The sequence below is a fragment of the Apaloderma vittatum genome, unplaced genomic scaffold (genome assembly GCF_000703405.1).
Source record: "Apaloderma vittatum isolate BGI_N311 unplaced genomic scaffold, ASM70340v1 scaffold8415, whole genome shotgun sequence".
Lineage (NCBI taxonomy): Eukaryota > Metazoa > Chordata > Aves > Trogoniformes > Trogonidae > Apaloderma > Apaloderma vittatum.
Genome location: NW_009715471.1, coordinates 103081 through 124590, shown reverse-complemented (window position 1 = coordinate 124590; position 21510 = coordinate 103081). Strand labels below are relative to the sequence as shown.

Here is a 21510-nt window from a genome sequence, read left to right as displayed (position 1 = left end):
AAATATTATATGCTAACAGCACTGTTGCTCATGCATGTAAGAAACTCAGATTTACACGTCTCTAGATGTAGTGATAACATTGTAATTGCCCAGAGGCATAAACTAGGTTGCACCCAGAAAAAGAAGGATCCTCGCAGGTTACACTGTGAGACCAAGAGCATTGTAAAGATGAAGCTATATTTTCCTTAAAGCAATATTTCAGCCTATCTGTTATTCCCGTGGCACAAGGCTTTTTTATTTGGTTGGATTTTGGTTGTTTGGGGTTTTTTATGAGCTAGTGTGAGATTCTGTCTCTTCCTTGCAGCAATTTTAGTTTTCCTTCATATTTTAATTAATTAATGTCACTAATGATATGGAAAAAAAGTAATTTGGAGACCAACTCCTTTAATGATAAAATAAAGCACTGAAACTAATCAGAAACATGCTCAGTCAGGAGAGTTCCAGACTGCACTGGTGCCAAATGTAGCATTTTTCAAGCATTTTGAAAGATATACAAAACAATGCTTTATTATAGGTATTTACTAAATTCTGTGAGATAGCAGCAATAAAAGTAGACTCCTTATAAAACAAAGAAGTACAAAGAATTCTGCAGTAAAAAGGAGCATATAGTATTTCCTTGTTACAAAATGTGTTTTTGTGAGGGACCACTTCGTTTCCACGAGACCAATACGCCTGCTATAAGTATATACAATTCTAAAGTCTTTTGAAAGATCAATTTCATCACCATTTTCTTCAGGGATTTTCCAACTCTTTCTGTCCTAGTGTGAATAGTCCCCAAGAATGATAGCTTCAAGCATTTATTTCTCTGTCTATTTAAAGGAAATGTAATACAGTTCCTTCAGACAGAATTCAAATGAAAATGCAAGTGCATTTTTTCAAAATTACATATCCTGTGATTTGAGAATGATAAAATCTGGTTCACAGATAATTTGGGTCTAAAAAGTATGCACAACAGTGTATTTGCAGAACCTTATCACATCCACAAATACCACAATCCCTTTTATACTCTGCTATTGCGGGACCTTTGGGACTGCTATTTATTTGTCGTAGTGTAACTCCAAAATTCTAGCTTTGTAACCCTCTTCCCAGAGAAAAGGAGACACGAAATTAAACGCCCTACCCAAATACGGTGAAGAACTAAATACTGTTGTCTAAAAGAGATGAACAACTGCTGTCCTTAGAATATATAAAATGAAGCAGGTTTTTTTTTTTTTACAATTTGTACAAAGATTGTCTCTTTTTCTCTTTTTTTAATAGAAAAATAAAAAATTCAGGCCCTCTTTATTCTTTACATGTTTTATTTGCCTATCTGATATCCTTTAGTGACATTGTTCACACTCCAACCGCGTCAGCTTGTTCCTCCAAAGCAAAGTATCACAGTTCACCTGCAAACGGAATCCTTAGTGAAACAGAGCTGTTTCAGAGAGCTAAGGGCTAATGGATCTTTCCATCTCTAGATACGTGCTTGCTTGTTTTGCTCCTCTTACAGTTGATACCCTCTAACACTTATACGCCCTTTCAACTCCAGTATACTCATCATCCCCCAAAACTGAAGTACTAAACCTAATTTCTACTATTTGACAGAACTCTGATGTTTCAGTGCCTGGTGCCAGGGACACTGATGGCAGAGGTCCATCCCAATTGTTAATATAAAGAGCACCAGGAGAGGCAAGAGGGCTTTTCTCAGCCAACTCCAACCTTGCTGTCCTTGCCTGGGACAAAGGCTCTCCATAAAGTGGAGCATGTTTTTGTTTTGGAGAGCCTCCTGTAATGTCTGAATCATTTGGTGCTTTTACTGAATTATGGGCAAAGTATGAATCCTACAAAAATGAGATATATAGACGAAGTGGGAGGGAATTAAGCCCCAGCTTTAGCGCTTGAAGTTTTAAACAAAACAAACAAACAAACAAAAGGTGCAAGCTCTACAGTCACCATATGCCTGTAAGCAATAAGTAATATTAAATAAATCCAGAGAGGTATGTTAATCTAAGTAGCCAGACCTACAAGCCTATCTTTGACATTAGGCACAGTGTGGTAGAATCCATACATTTGAATACATTGTCTGCCAAAATATTTTAAATTTACAACCAACATGGATTTCAGAAGTCAAGAAGGTAATAGAGCAGTTTTATGAACTACTAAGGCTTTTGCTCTTTTTTGCTTCACTTGTGCAGAAAGCCTGTCTAATCACTCATGTTGGAAGAACATAGTGATAGAAGTGTGACACGAAGGAACTGTTGGTTTTGCTTTTCTACTGTAACATCCTCTGGTTTGGTCTCTCTTGTTTTCTTTACTGTTCATATCATATAATCTGTTCTTAACTGACTGTGTTTCTGCCAACTGCAGTTGGAGTTATGTACTTAATGATAAATAAATTTTGACCAGTATGACAACCTGCATTACCTCGTTTTTACTGAGACAAAAAAATTGGTTTTAATAAGACTAAAAACCTGACAGAAACAACCCAATCATTCCTTGCATTGCCAGTTAAAGCTCTACCCTCTATTACAGATAAATACTATTTCTTCAAAGAAGCAGAGCAGTCTTCAGAAACACATCAGTCCATGGTCTTTAATCTCTGCTCAAAATGCAGTGGTACATGCTTATTTCTGCATTTTTAATGATGCTTTCTTGCTAGTAACCAATGACCAATAGAAGTCAGGAATCTAAAGTCTTTGCTCACTTCAGAATTCATGTCAGACAGCAGCTTAAGAGGTGGAAGGGGACACTACATGTAGTTTTGAGTTGATGAGCTGGACCTGCTCTCTCTAGCAATATAAAAGATTCTGTGAAATCTTTATTTCTTTCTCTTAAAGCAGGGATCATTACAAGAAAAGGAGGAGAGCGATCTGGACTTTGTTTCCTCACAAAGCCCCAGTGTGCAAGAATGGCTGGCACAAGCAAGAACCACTCGCTCAGAGCAGCAGCAGAGCACCCTGCAGCAACAGAAAGTTGGTGTTTGCATTTCTTTTACTCCTGTCTTTAGATTGTGCTTAACACTGTAGCTGGGGTGTTCTTGTTATGCTGAAATCTTCACTTCGACACTGTTTCTTACTCATTTTGTAATGATGCATCGGAGGGCACTATTTTTTATCTATGACAGCCAGGCAGACCAGACTTCCTAGGTGACTGTGGTCAACTTACCTAATTGCTCTGTACTTCCATTGTCCATTAGTAGAATTAAATTGAATCAACTCTCAAAGTTACCTAAGGAGATGGTATTTGCTCAAAATAGTAATCGAATTGTCTTTATAGAAGGAAAAATGCACACATTATAAGGTATATTGTGTTGGATGATATCCTTACTAGGTTAGGTTCCAGAAATTACACTGCTTTAGTCAATTAGTTCAAAACCCTAGTTTATGTACCAGTTTGTGTCCCTGGGTAGAGAATTTGCACTGCTTCTCGTGCTCAAGCAGGCCATATCAAAAATAGCTCAACTGTCCTTGCATGACAGTTACGCAACATAGACATATTCTTCCAAGGCAAAACCAGTCTGTTTGAAGTTTTGTTTTGTGTTTGTGACTTTCTATGATAGGAGCTGGAACAAGAGCTAGAAGAACAGAAGAATCTGCTTCGGTCAGTGGCATGTCGTGGAGAAGAAATCCTAACACAGCAAGGCACTCCAGAAGGCTTGTCTATAAGGTGTGCTTTCATGTGTTCTGTGAAGTAAATTTCTAGGACTGTGCTTTGTCATCCTTATGTTTACGTTACCTTTTGCGTTATATTCCTCTAATTTTTATCAGTTTTGTACAGCACCTAGGATACTGGAGTCCTGGTTTATAATTCAGTGGTCTGATAATATAGTTACACGAACTGTTTTGTGCTAATAGATCATCTTTAGCATTTAGAAATTTATTTTATTATCAAGCATCACGCTAAAATTACAAACTAAAAGGATCTATTAGACAAGCAGTGGATCAGTTGTAGTATAGGTTTGTTGTCCAGCCTTGCTGTGTGAATCATAGCTGATCTCTAAAACTGCCTTTGTAACCAGGGCTCCCCAGATGAGATAGCCATTGCCTATTTTTTCTCCTTCCTGCAGTTAGTTAAGATTTTTATTTTTGAAGCCTTGTGTATTTCAGATTTTATCTCTAGTTTATATTTTCTTGCATGTTTTCCCATTTGGGAGGGAAGTCGATGTATGAAAGCCTCAGCTCTGACTGGAAGAGACTTCTGCTCTAGAGAAGGCAGAAGAAAACTGCTGCCTACTGCTGATATGGACCTTCGGGTAGCAGATAGGACTTGGGAAGAGGAAAACAGGGTGAAGATTATTAGCTCAGTAATCAAGGAACAGTCAACCCTTCTGTTAAAACACTTCCTTGATTTATCTCAGTAGTAATGAGCACTCTTGTGGCTCCTCTAGCATGCTAGAACATGAAGGTAGTTCATGAGGCAGCAGAATGCATAGGGAATGTAAGTTCTTTTCCTCACTATTTGTGTTAATTCAGTGTGGTTTCTTATTATGATGCCAGAAAGTCCTTATCTCCCTCTGTCACATCATGATATACTATAGAAACAAACAAAAAAATCAAACAGAAAACACTGAGCTACATTCACTGTTTACCAAAGTTAAACTCATATGCTTGTAGAGCATTAAAATATCAGGATATGTCTGGGATTTTGAGAGAGGAGGTGAGAAAAGAGTCAGATAATTTTTTTTATTTCATGCTTTGAAGTAGAGCTTGTTTAGAGGTTATATTTCAATGCACTATATATTCAGTCTGCTTTCTTGCTGTTACAAACCAGCTTTTGTCTAACTATCTGGAAAAAAAAAACACAAGTGAAATGTAGAATTTCCTAGTTGAAAGAGGAAACACCTTATACAGTTATAACTTTTGTATTTGTTAAATCTTTATGCATATTCCCATTCAGTGTGAAGCCTGATACACTCTCTGAGGAATTAGGCTTGGAAGGTGAGAAGGCATCACCTGAAGAACAGATGAAGGTGAAATGGGAAAGCCTGAACCAGGAATTCAGTACCAAGCAGAGACTGCTCCAGAAAGCTTTGGAACAAGAACAGCTGGTAAGTATTTTCAGTTTCTCTTTACATTTTTTTGATGAAAGCAGTTGTCACAACATGAGGTACAGTGCATAGCAAATGCATTAAGATGATGTAGTTAATGCAAAGGATATGGAAGAATTTATATTTGTGATATCTTAAAAAACTTTAAATATTGGCACTAGCACTGCTTTTGTTCAAAGTGATTTGAACTGCACTACCACTCAGGTGCATAAACTAGAAAGGAAGAAAGGGCTCAGACAAAGTTTTGATCTACTTATCTATCCCAGGATAATTGTGTAACAAATCATCTCTCTGGAATTGACCAGTACTCTGGCAACTACTTAGAAGACAAGGTGGGATTTTTAGTTTGAATTTATTGGTTACATCCAATTCTTGATCGTAGAGGGTACGTGACAAAGAAGTAAGTGATCTCAGCCACAGAATTTTTACTGAAAGAAAGAGCTATTTATGAAAGAAACCAGGGAAAATCCAAGATCTGTCTTAACACACATCCTCCATTTTCTTGTTAATATACCCAGGCCCACTATTCTTTATACAACACTGTCTTAAAATCAGCTCCAACATTCTAATATCTTGTATTCATTCAATAGTAAGTAATTATATTTTTCTTTGGTAAAATCAAATCACTGCTAATTCTGGCCGCACGTATTTTTCTTGTGCTTCTAGTGTACCTCCTGTTGAGCAATCTTTTATTCAAGATACTGATAACACAGAACGGTAGTGGGAGGACCGTGAGCATTATTTGGTGATATCCTCAGTCAGCAGTACAACCTGTATAGCCAAACTTTGCGCCCTTTATATGGTAGAAGCATTCTAATTAGTACTTCTCTTTCAGCAGCTTTATACCAGACCAAACAGACTGATACCTGGAATGCCTATGTATAAGGAGGAAGGACAGGATGAAGATAAATCCTCAGTGTCACCAGTACTGGTTAAACTAAATCAGGCCTTTGAAGATGTGTCATCTGAGGTAACAGTTCGATTATCTTTCTACCTATTCTGCAGCAGAGCCACATTTACAATGAAAACTCCTCTTGCTCACACCTGGAAATCCAGACCTTTTCCCAAACAGTAGATGTTAGAAAGAGTATCTTGTACATCTACTCTGGACTTCTCTGGTTCCTTTTGCTCAGGCTGGACAGGTGGAGCGGAGCCTGCATCTTGAACAGAAGCTGTATGATGGTGTCTCAGCCACCTCCTTGTGGCTAGATGGTGTGGAAGAACAGGTCTTTGTTGCTACAGCTCTGTCACCAGAGGAGGAAACAGAAATATACCTCGGCAAGCAAGAGGTAAGGAGTCCATGCATTAGACTTCCTTTAAGTTGCCGATAAATATGTGGTTTATGTAGTGTTTAGGAAGAAGATATTAGAATCCTGGATAAGTGACATGTTGCTGCCATAGCGTCTATGTAATTGCACTATTCTGCTACTGGTAGAAGTAACTTTATGGACCGTGTAGAGAGCATTGCAGAAAGCAGCCCCTGACCCAAATTTTGCCTGGTCAGAAGAAAATTCAACATAGAGTCTTTCTTCTGTTTAACTTCTTTGCTAAGTATTAGCAAGCACGATATTATTGAAATTAAAACAAAGAGACAAAGAGGGGGGAATGTTCTGTGATATAGAAACAGCACAAATTCATCACCGTGCAAGGGAATAGAGGAGAGGGGGAAGGAAGAGGATGGAGATGAGAGACAGAGAGAGGGGCAATAGAACGAAGGATAGTGGTTGTAAACTAAAAGAGGGTAGATTCAGACCTAGATATAAGGAAGAAAAAGACTTTTTACAATGAGGGTGGTGAAACACTGGAACAGGTTGCCCAGAGATGTTACATAAGCCCAGTCCCTGGAAACATTCAAGGTGAAGTTGAACTGAGCACTGAGCAACCTCATCTAGTTGAAGATGTCCCTGCTCACTGCAGGGGAGTTGGACTAGATGACCCTTAAAGGTTCCTTCCAACCCGAAATGTTCTATGATTCTACATGATGTTTTTTCAGTAATTCTTTTCGTCAGGGCAGCCCAGGGTCTTTTTTCTATCAGAGATACTGTAGCTGTGTAGCTTTATCTAGTGTGTGTGTGTATATTGACAATGTAAAAAAAGTCACTGCAGCCCTGCAAAGTTGATAGTGGTGAAGACAATATACTTACCTGCTTTCCAGAATATCTGATTGGTGTTTTGTTTTGTTTTCTACAAAATCAGTCTCTTGCCAAAGAAATCAAAGACATAACAGAAGAAATGAATAAGAACAAGAATTTATTTGCTCAGCTATTTCCTGAGAATGGTGATAATAGGGATATTATAGAAGACACTTTGGATTGTCTCCTGAGAAGACTGACCTTACTGGAGTCAGTAGTAAGCCAGAGATGCCATCAGATGAAAGGACGGCTCCAGCAAATAGTGACTTTCAAGGTATGATGCCCATATGAAGGAATTAACAGGGGTACATGTCAAATGGGGATATGAAGGATGTGATTCCCAAAGCAATGAGAATTTTTGTTACAAAATCTAAAGAACAAGTTTGTTACAGGTTTTTACTGAAAAATCAGACTTCTTCATAGGCTGTGCAAAACTTGACATGCAAATAATTTTAAACTCTGTGCAATTCATAAACTCATGCAGTTATTGTAAAGTCATCACTTACTCCATAATTTCTCACACTGAGGGCATTACATAAAAGGAAGTTGTTGACTACTGTTCTCAAAGGAGATAAAGCAACTTTAGAGTTCCACTCTATACATTTTATAATTTCAAAAATGGTAGTAGTACACTGTTTATACTAGGTGAGGTAGGGTAGAAAATATCATACTGATTCCCACTTTTCTGACCATCTGTTGAGATGAATTCATGATTGTAGCTTGGCAAAATTGTTAAGTAACATTTATGCATCTGCTCTGATAAAGTACTCTTAAAGTTATAATGGGTAGCCTTGTAATATGTTGAAGATTATTTACTTTTGTTATATTTGCTTAAGTTTATAATGAAAAAAGCCTCCCTTGAAAATTAAAACCTATCTTGTTTATGAGCCTATGTAGTTGAATAAACTATATAAGAATAACATATTTTTTGTTAAGTAAAGCTAGTGATCCTTGCTAGTAAAATGTTCACAGGTTACATTTTGGGTAGGAGTTACTATAGATTTTGGATCATGTATACCCAGTTAACAGATTTTCAGCAATGTTAAATGTTTTGCATTGGCTAATTATGATGCTTTCAATTTTGAACAGATTTTATGCCTTAGTGCTGATGCTGTAATGCTTTAAACTTTTTAGAGCTTAAATATTTTTCAGTTGGCTCGTACTGTGATTGGCTATAATTTGTTGTTGTTGCCTCTTGCAGAATGATCTGAAGCTCCTGTTTACATCAGTGGCTGATAACAAATATTTAATTCTACAGAAATTAGGAGAGTCAGTTGAAAGACCAGAAACAGAACAAATGCAGGTATTACCAAATGTCTATTGTTTGGGGAGAGGGGAAGAAGTATAGTTTCTATTCAAAGTGTAAATGGAATCTAGATAAAAGTTGATTTTTGTGGGAATATGTATGTGTTCACATAAAGTATGTGAAAATGAATGCTTCCAGGAGTGTACTGTATGTTTATAAACTAAAAAACCAAAACCAAAAAAACCCCACCCCAACATAAAGTGTCTTTCTCATCTCCCCAGCTGACCTAGTTATGCATATACTGGACAGTATTTGAAAGAAAGAAAACTTCAGTGAACCAAAAAAAGTCTAAAGTTTGGCTAAATTGTTTGGCTGTTAGACTTTATTAAAAAACAAAGGCGCCTTCCTCTGCACCGATTTATAGTAATATCTTGACTGTTATTTTAGTTGAAGGCAATAATTGTGTTTTCTTTATCAGGAGTTGCCTAATGAATAATTAACTATTACTATGACAAATTATATCCTGTCTCCCTGTTTCTGTTTTGCCAATGAGAAAAGTGAAAAGGGCCACATTCTGCAGACGATTGTTGTTACCCAAGTGTTACTGATGCATGGTGACTGAGAGGAAGAGACTTACCCTTCAGTTAAACTGGAATACCAGACTTTATATACCTGATATCAAATTTTGAAGGAACATTAAGACTCCCATATGAATAAGAGAGCTGGAACTCCATGTCTTTTTTAATTGTCCTCCACAGTACAAAGATCGGCAAAAATTTGTCTCCTGTATGATTAAGTTAACTACCAAATAGGAAAACAATGTAATAATAAAAACAGCTGAATTAACTTGTTTCTAAATTAACTTGTTTCTGAACATCTACCTTGGCTGGTACAACATTCAAATTTAAAAGCACTGCTGTTCACGATGTGATTAGGAAAGTAGAAACAAGGCCCTTAGTCAGCCAGGTAACTTAACTGCATGAAGTGTGAGTTTAGTGACTGTATTGCACATATTCTACATTACTGAGAGTCAAGAGTTCTACTCACAGCTTAAGCATATTTGGATTGGCAGTTTCCAAGAAAGTGCCTTAACAAAGGATTTTAACTACAGGAGTCTGCCTTGTGCTTTTAACTTTGTTATAGCTTGTATGCATTACTTCAGCAGAGACTCCTAGTTTTGAAGACCTGGGAAAGCTTATGGCTTCCATGAAAAAAGTTATTATCACCTGCTTATACTTAAAAATACCTATTTCTGTTCCTAAATTGTAATTTTCCAAATGCAAAAGGGGATGTACAAGTCCTTTTCCTTGATGGTAATTTTGGCCCTATCCACGTCCTGAAAGGGAACTCCGCACAGATCTTTGCTATCATGCATGTCTTCTGCTTTAATGGTTGTTTGCAGAGTGTTAGAACAACTAATAGTCCTTCTGTGTCTGTCCTATATAAGTAAAAGCATTGAACTCAACAGCAAGGTTGGCTGTAAAATAGTTAAACAGTAAAATAGCTAATAGTAAAATAGCTTAGTATTAATAAAAAAATAATGCTATATTGTCTTTAAGAATCAAACTGGGCTTTCCCAACTTTGAATTAATACTTTTTTCTTTATAGTATCCTTTAAAAATTCAGCAGATTGAAGAACTGATTAATACTTCAGGAAGAAAACAGAAAAGAATATTACTGTATGACACCTACAATACTGTTATTAAACCTTCAGACTAAGTGATGTAATTTTCAAATACAGGTTATACTGGAGGCAGAAGAAGGCTTGAAGGAACTAGATGCTGGAATCAGTGAATTAAAGAAACGTGCAGACAAGCTACAAATTGACCAACCTTCTGTGCAAGAGCTATCTAAGATCCAGGTATGGTTCGTGAGTTCCATCCTAGTCCTGTCTGGTGATATCAAAGATATTACGCTCCTTTTAATTGTTCACAAGGCAGTTTAGGAAAGCATGTTTAAAAGCATTTCAGTGTTTATAAAAAAGTACTTTCTCCCTCGTTCACCTGTTTTTTCTACTTCCACATTTTCAAATTTTCTAACATCTCTTTTAATAGTAGAGATAATAAGTATTAATAATAAAAAGACACAAGCCCATGTTTTCTTTTGGCTCTAGACTCCCTATTCAAATAGATACAGCTAAGCATGTAAATATAAATGTCTGCTGAAGGTTGATCTCTGTTCTTACCAGTGTCTCATGATCTGGGGTTTAGTTCTACCTCGCATCTGTCATTAAAAAAAAAAGGAGGGAGATGAAAGGGATTAGATAGTTAAGTGTGACCTGAAATGGGAAATGTTTTGCTTTTACACCTCTCATGTTCCTACATGTTTTCAGTTAGACTTGATTTTGACCACACCTAAGCAGTAGGACTATTTTAAGGTGCTCTAAAGTAGATACATGTTGGCAATTGATCAAAACTTATATAAGGCTGTTGAAACTCCTTTGTGAGTAGTTTGGTGCTGAGGCAGAGGAGTGCTTAAGGAAAGGTCAAGGAGAAGGTTTAAAACTGAATTGTACCTATTATAATGGCATAATAATAAACTGGAAACAAGCAAAACGGTTGAAAAGGGAAGATAAACTTATTAAGCCAACAAAACAGTGATCTCAATTAAAAATGAATGACAAGGAATTGTGCCAATGTGTCTGTTGCCCAGTTCTTTATCCTTTTTCCCTTAGAGCCTCTTGCTTTTTTTTTTTTTCCCCCTTTCAGATTATGAGAAAATAACCCTTTCCCCTTGATATCAGTTTTTAGAAAAGCCTTCCTTTTGCTTTTTTGACAGTTGTGCTTCTCACAATTTTCTCTTTAAAGCTAGGAGTGCCAGCTGTAGTCTGCAGGTGGATACTTTGCTTTAGCACTGGATGGCTATAGAGGAATTTTGGTTTATTAGTTTCTGGATGTCTTCTCTTAATCAAAAGTGTGGGCTTATCCTCACCATCAGACATATGGTCTGGGGATACAATTCTGAAGTGCAAAACAATAAAGTAATCCTATTCAGGAAAAGAAAAGGATCTGTAGTTTGTTCTCACTTTTATGGCTATACAAGATGAGTAATAGCACATAGGAAATGATGAGATTTTTCTTTTGGATAATTTTGTGATTTGGCAGTATGGGCACACTGTGAAATACACACTGCACTTTTTCTGCACTTCGCTGTCCTATATAAAGCCTATTGCTATTTTAAACATGGTTCGGTTTTTACTATAAGTTGTATGTATCATGCTCGCTACCAGTAAGCTACTGGATTAGGAGAGGAAAACAAATCTGGCTTTGGGATGTGTATAGTCTGTAGCTGTGATGGAGCCCATCCAATCCCCTGCATTATAAGAAGCAAAATGTAAACAGCATCTTCAGTAGACAGTAGCCACACAGTAGTCTATTTTGGTGACGTAAGCTCGATCAACCTACTCCTTTCCTTCTTAAAGCAAGCCTTTGGGATTCTGCTAATGTTGTTGCTGAATGCATGCACTTGAAGGAGTTGCAGGTCTTGCTTATTTTTTCTCTCTTGAAATGTTAATCTCTCAATGAAGTCAGTATATCTGCACAGTCTTTTTGAGCTGGAAATAGCTACTCTGCTACTATTCATAAAGGAACACAGAGACAATAAAGTTGCTTCTAGTAAGACACGTGTAAGGTGTGAAATAAGAATCACTGTTGCTGCTCTTTTCATCCCAGGATAAGTATGATGAGCTGATGATGATTATTGGATCCAGACGAAGTGACCTGAATCAAAATCTGGCTCTTCAGAGGCAATATGAACGGGCTTTGCAGGACCTGGCTGACCTGGTAGAAACAGGCCAGGAAAAGATGTCTGGTGACCAGAAAATGATGGTTGCTTCTAAGGAAGAGGTTCAGTCACTACTTGAAAAACATAAGGTAAGAAACTGTGACATGTTTCAGGACTAATCATGACTGTGCTTGTACACAGCAGATTGCTAACTTTCTGCTACTAAAGGTTCAGGAGCTTTTCAGAATGGTGTGCAGGTATTAAATCAGGATATTAAAACTTACTGTATTTTAAATTGAAATCAATGAACTGTTCTGACTGAATGGCTTTCAAATGCTCTGTTGAAGGTACACCCAGGTAGTTTGCATTTTCTTCGTTATTCTAATAAGCAGTTCCTATTCTTGTCCTGTCAGGCTACATAGCAATTTCCTCCACCACTCCACTCTTTTCCCAACAGAAATTTACAGTTGCTAATCACACCCACAAAGTACAATAACACCCTTTCACATTTTTTATCAGGCAAATTTTTTTTGTGATGTATATCTGATTTAAACTATTTTTGTTTATAGAATGAGAGTTGGGATGGAATTTGCATGCAAAGGATGACATCCTTCTTTCTTTAAAAAGGCCGTTGTCCTCTTTTAATTACGTGTTGTATTTTGTGAACTGTTGCTGGAGTGAAAAGTTTCCCTAATTCTATGTCTACAGATACTTGATGTACTGATAATTAAAATGTTGATTTAGTGATAATTAACTAACAATTGCCTTTTCTCTTTTCTATTCTCTCTTTACCCTCCCCCTCACACCCAAATCCCTCAGGAGTATTTTCAGGGGTTAGAGTCTCACATGATCCTGACGGAAACACTTTTTAGAAAGATGAGTAGCTGGGCACTCCTGAAGGATACTCAGTCACATTCAGAGCTAATGACACAAGCTTCAGCGGTTTTGAAGCTGGCTCATAAACGAGGTGTGGAGCTGGAATACATTCTGGAGGTGAGAATTTCTGTGGTCTTTTCTGCACTGCCATTGTGATCATCTGCCAGAATATTCTATACTGTTGATTTCCTGTGCTTGGAATTGATTGATGTCAGTCCCTTTTGTTGTACACGTAAAGCAGTGATAGACTACATGTAATCTAGATGATCCAGGGGCTAGAGCACCTCTGCTATGAGGAGAGGCTGAGAAAGTTGGGATTGTTCAGCCTGGAGAAGAGGAGACTCTGGGGAGATCTTATAACTGCCTTCCAATACCTGAAAGGAACCTACAGGAAGGCTGGGGAGGGACTTTTTACAAGAGTGTCCAGTGGTAGAACAAGGGGTACTAGATTTAAACTGAAGAAGAATAGGTTTAGATTGGATCTGAGGAAGAAATTCTTCAGTACAAGGGTGGCAAGACTCTGGAATAGATTGCCCGGAGAGGCTGTAGATGCCCCTTCCCTGGAGATGTTCAAGGCCAGGTTGGATGAGGCCTTGGGCAACCTGGTGTAGTTAAGGGCATCCCTGCCCAAAGCAGGGAGGTTGGGTCAGGGGATTTCTAAGGTTGCTTTCAGCCTAAGCCATTCTATGATTCCATGATCTTTGCTGTTAGAACTGTTGTGAACTTCAAGTGACACAAGTTGTGTTCCTCTAAATTTAAAAGAGCTGCTGAGATTTAGCTGACTGCTTGGGAGGGTCCAGTGCAGAGCCACAAAGATGATGAAGGGAGTGGAACATCTCCCTTTTGAGGAAAGGCTCAAGGAACTGGTCTCTTTAGCTTGGAGAAGAGGAGGCTGAGGGTTGACCTCATAAATGTTTATAAATACGTTAAGGGGGAGTGTCAGGAGGACGGAGCCAGGCTCTTTTTAGTGATGTCCAATGACAGGACAAGGCACAATGGGTACAAGCTGGAACATAGGAGGTTCCACAAAAATATTAGGAAAAACTTTTTCACTGTGAGGCTGACAGAGCACTGGCACAGGCTGCCCAGGGAGGTTGTGGAGTCTCCTTCTCTGGAGACATTCAAGACCCTCCTGGACACATTCCTGTGCGATCCACTGTAGATGATCCTGCTCTGGCAGGGGGGCTGGACTAGATGATCTTTTGAGGTCCCTTCCAACCCCTAACATTCTGTGGTTCTGTGATGATAGCTTTATCCACGTGTTCTAACCAAAAATTGAGCTTGCACAGAGGTAGTATGTTATTATAGGGTCACTGCACATTTGTACTGTTATTTCTGTACATTCACAACCTGCAGCTATAGGGTTTCAGACTGAGAAAGTCAATAATAAAAATTCTAGATACCTAGATTCAATATTCACTATGTACATGGTTAATTTGTGCTTGCAGACCTGGATACATCTGGATGAAGATTACCAGGAACTTACCAGACAGTTGGAGTCTATCGAAGGTAGCATTCCCACTGTTGGTTTGGTGGAAGAGACGGAGGACAGGCTTTCAGACCGGATTACGCTTTTCCAGGTTGGTGCTTTTTAGATATTCTTTATGGAAAAGTTAGGTGAAAGGGACCTTTGAAGGTCAGCTAGTCCAGCCTCGAACTTGAAGCAGGACAGTTGCCATGGACTGAATCAGCAACAGGTTTGAAAATCTCAAAAGATGGAGTTCCAACAGCTGAGCTGGGGACCAGTGTCAGTGCTGCATCATCTCCTGCGGAAAAGGTTTTCTGTAATGCCCAATCTAAACCTTCAACTTTCACCTTGTCACTATTGCATGGCACTACTGATGAGCATTTACGTCTTCGCATCTCTTTTATTCTACTCCAAACAGTTGTAGGCCTTTGTTAGACTGACCCTTAGCTTCCTGTTTGTCAATCTAAAAAAAGCACACCATTCCCAGCCTCTTTTTAAAGGGCATGTGCTCTAGGTTTCTAAACATCTTAATAGCTCCACACGAGGCCCTGATTACTTCCTCCTTTTTGAACTCAATGTGAGGTGGGGGCAGAGCAGAATCAGATGCACTAGATAAGGTCTCATCATGTAGATGAGGATGATAAAATAAGTTGGTTGTTCACAATCCTAGTGTAGGCCAGTGCTTCAGCTTACCTTATTGATGATGTCTTAGTTATGGAAGATGCCAGGTTAAATACTCTAGCCATTCCCTTCCTAGCCTGTAGTGAGAAACAAGGTTATTCTGCCAAAGGTGCAGAATTTGCACTTTTTATTGAGTCTCTCTTAAGGTTTCTGCTGCCTCCAACCTCACATTAATTAAAGTATCTCTGGACTAAGTCTGACATTTTTATTCTCAATCAATCTCCCTATGTTAGTGCCATCTCTAGATTTAGTGAGTGGCTGACCACTCTCTGTCATCATCAATGCCATTAATGAAGATATTCAAGAGGTTCGGGCTTTAAACATCAGCCATCTCTGCCTATTACAGTCTGCCAGCCAGACATCAAGCCTTTGATCTCTAGTGTTTGAAACTGGTAATGCATCCAGTTTTCAAACTGTAACAGCCAATTTACACAGCCCAAATTCTCTCCGCTTCCAGAGGAGAGTCCTGTTGGAGATGATGTTAAAGGCCATACTGAAGTCAGTCTCATCCACAGAGACAGTAATCTGGCCATAAAAGGCTGTCAAGTTAGTGAACCCAAGCTGAGTATTCCTGATTGCCTTTTGGTCCTTTTTGTCCTTCAAAATGAATTCCAAGAGTATGCACTCCATGATATTTCCTGAGAGAAAGGTGAGGCTGCACAAATTTCAGTTCCCTGGGTTGCTTTCCTCCTCAAGTGCAACAAGAACTAGTAGTTTAAATATAGGTTTTCTACCACATCCTGTTTTTCCAGTCTGTTCTCAAAATTAGAATTCTGGTCTAGTGTTTTGTCTTTGTCTCATTATACACCAGACACTTTGGTTAGGCTTTTTTTGTTTTACAGAAAAATGTCTGCCAATTTTTTCTTGCAAATTGACTTCTTGTCTACTCTGAATTTGTTATGTATATTGTTCTTTTACCAGACAGCTTTCTGCTTTTGCAGTGGTATGAGGAGAACCTAAACAATCCATTGCGTAGGGGGTTTATTTTTGTTTTGTTTAATGCCAGGAATTGTTTGTGTTTGTTCTGACCCTAAGTTAGTTTTCCTTCTTTGTTTCTCTTTTCAGTTGCATAAAATGGGTTATTCGAATCCAGTTTCGGATTCTGCTGTGGCATAATTTTTAACACTTTTTTTTTCTCCTCTTGTGGCCACATTTATGTTAGAAATCCATCATAATTGATTTATTAATATTTTAGGATTTTTTTATGCTGTTATCTAGGAGTTACACATTTATTTGTGTATGTATTATATATAAGTACATGCACACATACACATATAAAATTCTATTAGAGCTCTGTTTATGTGAAAGAGACAATAAGAAGAGCAATAGAAAGTTTATGTATTCACCGTGAGACGGGTAGTTCTTCAGATTAGTTCCAGAAGAACTGAAAAATGGGAGTGCATGTACATTTTGTGTCTAAGCTTAGTCAAATATACAGATGTTTTTAAAATCTGTAGTATTTGTGTGATGATAGTAGAATTGGATGGGTATGTTTGCCCACATATACAAATTCTTTACCTGTGCACAAAGGAAATGAAATCTGTCTCTGCTCCAGGTTGGATTCAGGGTAAGAATATCAACAGCCTTTCCTTTTTCAGTACCTTTTTTGCTTTCTTGTGCTGTAACAACTGACTTTTGTGTTCAGGGATTTGGATGAGTGGGGTGACTTTCTCTTTTGTAGCCATGGATAGCAAGAGGGTAGATCAGTAAAAGAAGAGTTAGATGACCAGAGAGCTGACGATAGGCATTGAAAGGGCTGAAGAGTGACCACTGTTAATAACTTAATATTGGACACCTCTGACTTCCATTGCAGTAGGTTTCACCAGGTGATGGACTAAATTCTGACATTTTAATCAATTTCTTTCAAAATGGTGTTGCATCATGAAAATTCTTTTGAAATTGCTCTTTTCAAGTGTAAAATATCTACACCAAGGAGGCGTTCATCATATGGAGGTATCCGTCGACATACTGAAGTGATGGGGTTCATTACAGCACATTCAGATTTTGAGAGGTTACCTGCATGATGGTTCTCGGAGTTGTAGAGCTGGAGCAGAGGGAAAAAACGTGATGTACCATGGTGACTTCTGGAAGGAAAGAAGTCAGAAAGTTGTACTCGATGGGACAGAGCCTAGGTGGATGCCTGTATCTAGTGGAGTGCATCAAGGATTGATACTAGGGCCAGTGCTGTTCGATATATTCATCAGTGACCTGGATGAGGGAACAGAGTGCACTGTCAGCAAGGTTCCTGATGAAACAAAACTGAGAGGAGTGACTGACACACCAAAAGGCTGTGCTGCCATCCAGAGAGACCTGGACATGCTGGAGAGTTGGGCGGGGAGAAATTGTATGAAGTACAACAGGAGCAAGTGTAGTTTTGCACCTGGAAAAGAACAACTCCATGCACAAATATAGATTGGGAACTGACCCATTGGAGAGCAGCAGAGTAGGGGAGAGAGACCGTGGCTCCTGGTGGACAGCAGGATGCCCATGAGCCAGCAATGTGCCCTCATGGCCAAGAAGGCCAATGGCATCCTGGGGTGTATTAGTAGGTGACTAGCTAGTAGGTCGAGAGAGATTCTCCTGCCCCTCTACTCTGCCCTGGTGAGGCCACATCTGGGATATTGTGTCCAGGTCTGGGCCCCTCAGCTCAAGAGAGACAGGGAACTGCTTGAGAGAGTCCAGCGCAGAGCCGCAAAGATGCTGAAGGGAGTGGAACATCTCCCTTATGAGGAAAGGCTGAAGGAGCTGGGTCTCTTTAGCTTGGGCAAGAGGAGGCTGAGGGGTGACCTCATAAATGTTTATAAATATATAGAAGATGATTGTCCAAAGAGTGGAGCCAGTCTCTTCTCAGGGATGTCTAATGACAGGACAAGGGGCAACAGATGCAAGCTGGAGTATAGGAAGTTCCACACAATGATTAGGAAAAACTTTTTCACTGTGAGAGTGACAGAGCACTGGCACAGGCTGCTCAGGGAGGTTGTGGGGTCTCTTTCTCTGGAGACATTCAAAGCCCACCTAGACGCATTCCTGTGTGACCTACCGTAGGTCATCCTGCTCTGGCAGCGGGGCTGGACTAGATGATCTTTCAAAGTCCCTTCCAACCCCTGACATTCTGTGATGCTGAATATGTTACGAAGTGCAACAGAAGTAGACTAAATGTTGAGAAAGTGTGATAGCAGAGACCTGCAGAGCTGTCTAACCATCTCCTCTCTCATTACAGCATCTCAGATCTAACCTGACTGAATACCAACCTAAATTATACCAAGTGCTAGATGATGGGAAAAGGCTCCTTTTTTCTGTTAGCTGCTCAGATCTTGAAAGTCAACTGAATCAATTGGGAGAACAATGGCTGAGTAACACCAGCAAGGTTACTAAGGAGCTTCACAGGCTGGAGACAATACTGAAACACTGGACAAGGTAATGCTGATGTAATGGACAGTATAAACTTCTTCACCTGCGCTGTTCAGGTCAAAGTTGTTCTGAACCCAGAACTATTACATTCAACATTTAAAAGAAAGTGCTTTGAGATGTATGTGATAATTTGAGTACTCTACAATATCCTATTTCTATTCTATAGAAGAGTTATCACACTCTCTCATTTGCAATAAAACATACCAGATAACAGCTGGTGAGACGAAGTCAGAAGATATTTTATTTAGATGACTAATCTGGAAGCCTCGAGTTCATACCAACGAGGTTGGTGGGAAAGGATGTGTGCTTTGCTAGGTAGCATGAGTAGCTTCAGCATGTTCTGGTAGGGGTATTGCCACTGCTGGCTTCTTGTGGGTTTGTATCATTGCATATATGGAATGGAGATTTTATGTGCATTTACTGATGTTTGTATGCTAGTTTATATAGTTTATATATAAAATTTGTCTATTATTCATAATATCCCAGGTTGTTGGCTCACTAGCCTTTCAAGAGAGAAGCATAAAGGCCTTGTGCGTATAAAAGCTATGTGGAGACACTCTTAGTTGTTTGGCATATGAAATGATATGGAAATAGTTTCTGAAAAAGGATTAAGTTTCTGTTATGAGATACCTTATGGTAAAGCTTTGGAAGGTTGAGCCTTGTAATGGAAAGGAAAAATCTGTTTATGTGTGTGTGATGGGGTACTGTTACAGCTTGCCCAGACAGATTTGTAACCTAATTACTAGTTGTTCATTAAACTTAGTTTTTTCCAAAGAGGCAAAGCAAAGGTACTGTTAGGAATTGTAGGTGTGATGGTTAAAAAAAGTTTTCTGATACCATGCCTGTCTTTAAAATTATTCATGTTTTTTTAAAAAAAATTGATAAAGGGAAGAATATATTTTTATTATTGTTTTAAATATGACATACAGTATCTTCCAGTAACACATGGAGAAGAGGCTGTTCAGCTGGAGGTAAGAAGTGGCAATGACTGTTTTAGGTTTTTTTAACATCTTTACAGGTATCAGAGTGAATCAAATGAATTGACACATTGGTTGCAATCTGCAAAGGAGCAACTTGAGTTTTGGAGCCAGCAGTCTTTGACAGTTCCTCAGGAACTGGAAAAAGTCCGAGACCACCTGAACTCCTTTTTGGTAAGTCATTTGTGGACCTGGGACACCTTTTTCTCTCCAATTATAAATAAACAGTTGAGCAATCATGTTCTTATACTTTTTCTCATTACTGAAGTAGTGAGTATACAGAAAAAAAAAGATGTCTGCTTCTGTAGGTGAGCAGTCCTTCAAAAAACTGGTGTGCATGCACATTAAGCACTCCTTTGCTACATACAGTAATTGTAACTGATTCTGAAAACTGAAAATTCTTAGCTTTCTGAGATAAAGCTTTAAGTACAATAAACAAGTAGTTGATAATTTCTACAAAAATAATTCTATTTACAGGAGTTTTCAAAAGAAGTGGATGCTAAATCATCACAAAAGTCTTCTGTCCTGAGTACTGGGAACCAGCTCCTCAGGCTGAAGAAGGTGGATACAGCAGCGCTGCGTGCTGCATTGTCCCACATTGACAATCAGTGGACGGAGTTGCTCACACAAATCCCGGCAGTACAAGAGAAACTGCACCAGGTAAGGAAGGCCAGTGATGGTCTTTGGTATTCCAGAAAATTCAAACCATACAGCTGACACTGCCTTTGAGAGACAGTTGCTCCCTTCCGCAGTACATCCATGTGAGGCAAGATAGGGACTTTACTCCTTTTTTAATGCGGGAAAGCTTACACTTATGTCCAAATTGTTTCTACCCATACTGTCTTAACGCTAGTTGGCGTTAATGTCGAACTTTCACAGTTATATTTGTTAAATTTTAACCAAAGAACAGATGAGTGTTTTTACAACATATTGGTATGCATTTTGGAAAAAGGAAGTTCACAGACTTGTACCCTGTCAGGTTTGGATGGTGGTTTTGTTCATATTGAATAGACTGGGTTCAAGTCTGTGCAAGATAAATCTAAAAACACTGTGCAAAGTTCCTGCACATGTATGTACGGTCAGGAGAGCTTTTTAACTCTATAATATTGAGGTTAAAGAATTATATTGGTCTAAAAGTTAGTTTAGTATTTAGTTGCTAGGAGGTTATCAGTGTAAGCAGTTGTTTAAGTCTGTAATTTGCAAAGCTCTCAGAGTTAAGGAATATCATTGGGATTTAGCGGGAGAGAGGAAGGGTACCAAATGTTAACTGAGTCTATTACATTCAACAAAATAATGTCATTCAGTAGTTCTCTGAACTGTCTTGTAGTGCAAAATATTGCACGTCTACCTAAAAATGTCACAGAATACATTTCTGAGTAACTAAATGTAAGCAAGCACTACTGCATGAAATGTTGAAATCGAATCTTATTAAGAAAACAATAAGTACTATTCAAAATCAATCCATGTAGAAATCACAACACAAGAAGAGTATTACCAAGTTATTTTCCATGAGTCTATTCAGTAGGCATTTACAAGGACAGAAGAGCATAGCTTGAGATGTTGTTTTACATAAGCCCAATACAGAATTATGGATCGAAAACGCAGAACCTTTAGTAAGTCAGAAATGGAATCTTTGAGTTGGTCCAGTTTCTTTGTGGAAATACGAAGCTTTTAATAGAGCATTTTCTGAGGATGCATGCAGTTATACAGTATATCTCCTAGTAAAACCTTTCTTTTTTTCAAGTTTTTTATAAACCTCAGTGATATATTAGGGATGTAGAATAAAATGCTAATAGGAGCAGGTAAAGCAGATGTACTACGTTAATGCAAACCAAGGAATTCTTATCCATTTTCTTCACAACATACATTTTAAATCTATCTACAGCTTCAGATGGACAAAATTCCTTCTCGTCATGCTATCACTGAAGTTATGAGCTGGATTTCCCTGATGGAAAATGTCATTCAGCAGG

General features: G+C 38.6%; 1 protein-coding gene across 1 annotated transcript in view; it reads left to right on the top strand.

Annotated features, from left to right (window-relative positions):
• Positions 1–21510, top strand: part of SYNE1 (spectrin repeat containing, nuclear envelope 1) — a gene marked incomplete at its 5' end in the record, with an annotated part of 158814 nt that overhangs the window by 75749 nt on the left and 61555 nt on the right. Inside the window, 15 exons of the mRNA XM_009869161.1 lie at positions 2820–2951; positions 3539–3645; positions 4876–5026; positions 5862–5996; positions 6160–6315; positions 7223–7432; positions 8360–8461; positions 10146–10265; positions 12076–12276; positions 12947–13120; positions 14452–14583; positions 18373–18569; positions 19582–19714; positions 20018–20200; positions 21426–21503. Coding sequence (XP_009867463.1) covers positions 2820–2951; positions 3539–3645; positions 4876–5026; positions 5862–5996; positions 6160–6315; positions 7223–7432; positions 8360–8461; positions 10146–10265; positions 12076–12276; positions 12947–13120; positions 14452–14583; positions 18373–18569; positions 19582–19714; positions 20018–20200; positions 21426–21503 — 2211 coding nt within the window. The remainder of the gene's footprint in view (positions 1–2819; positions 2952–3538; positions 3646–4875; positions 5027–5861; positions 5997–6159; positions 6316–7222; positions 7433–8359; positions 8462–10145; positions 10266–12075; positions 12277–12946; positions 13121–14451; positions 14584–18372; positions 18570–19581; positions 19715–20017; positions 20201–21425; positions 21504–21510) is intronic.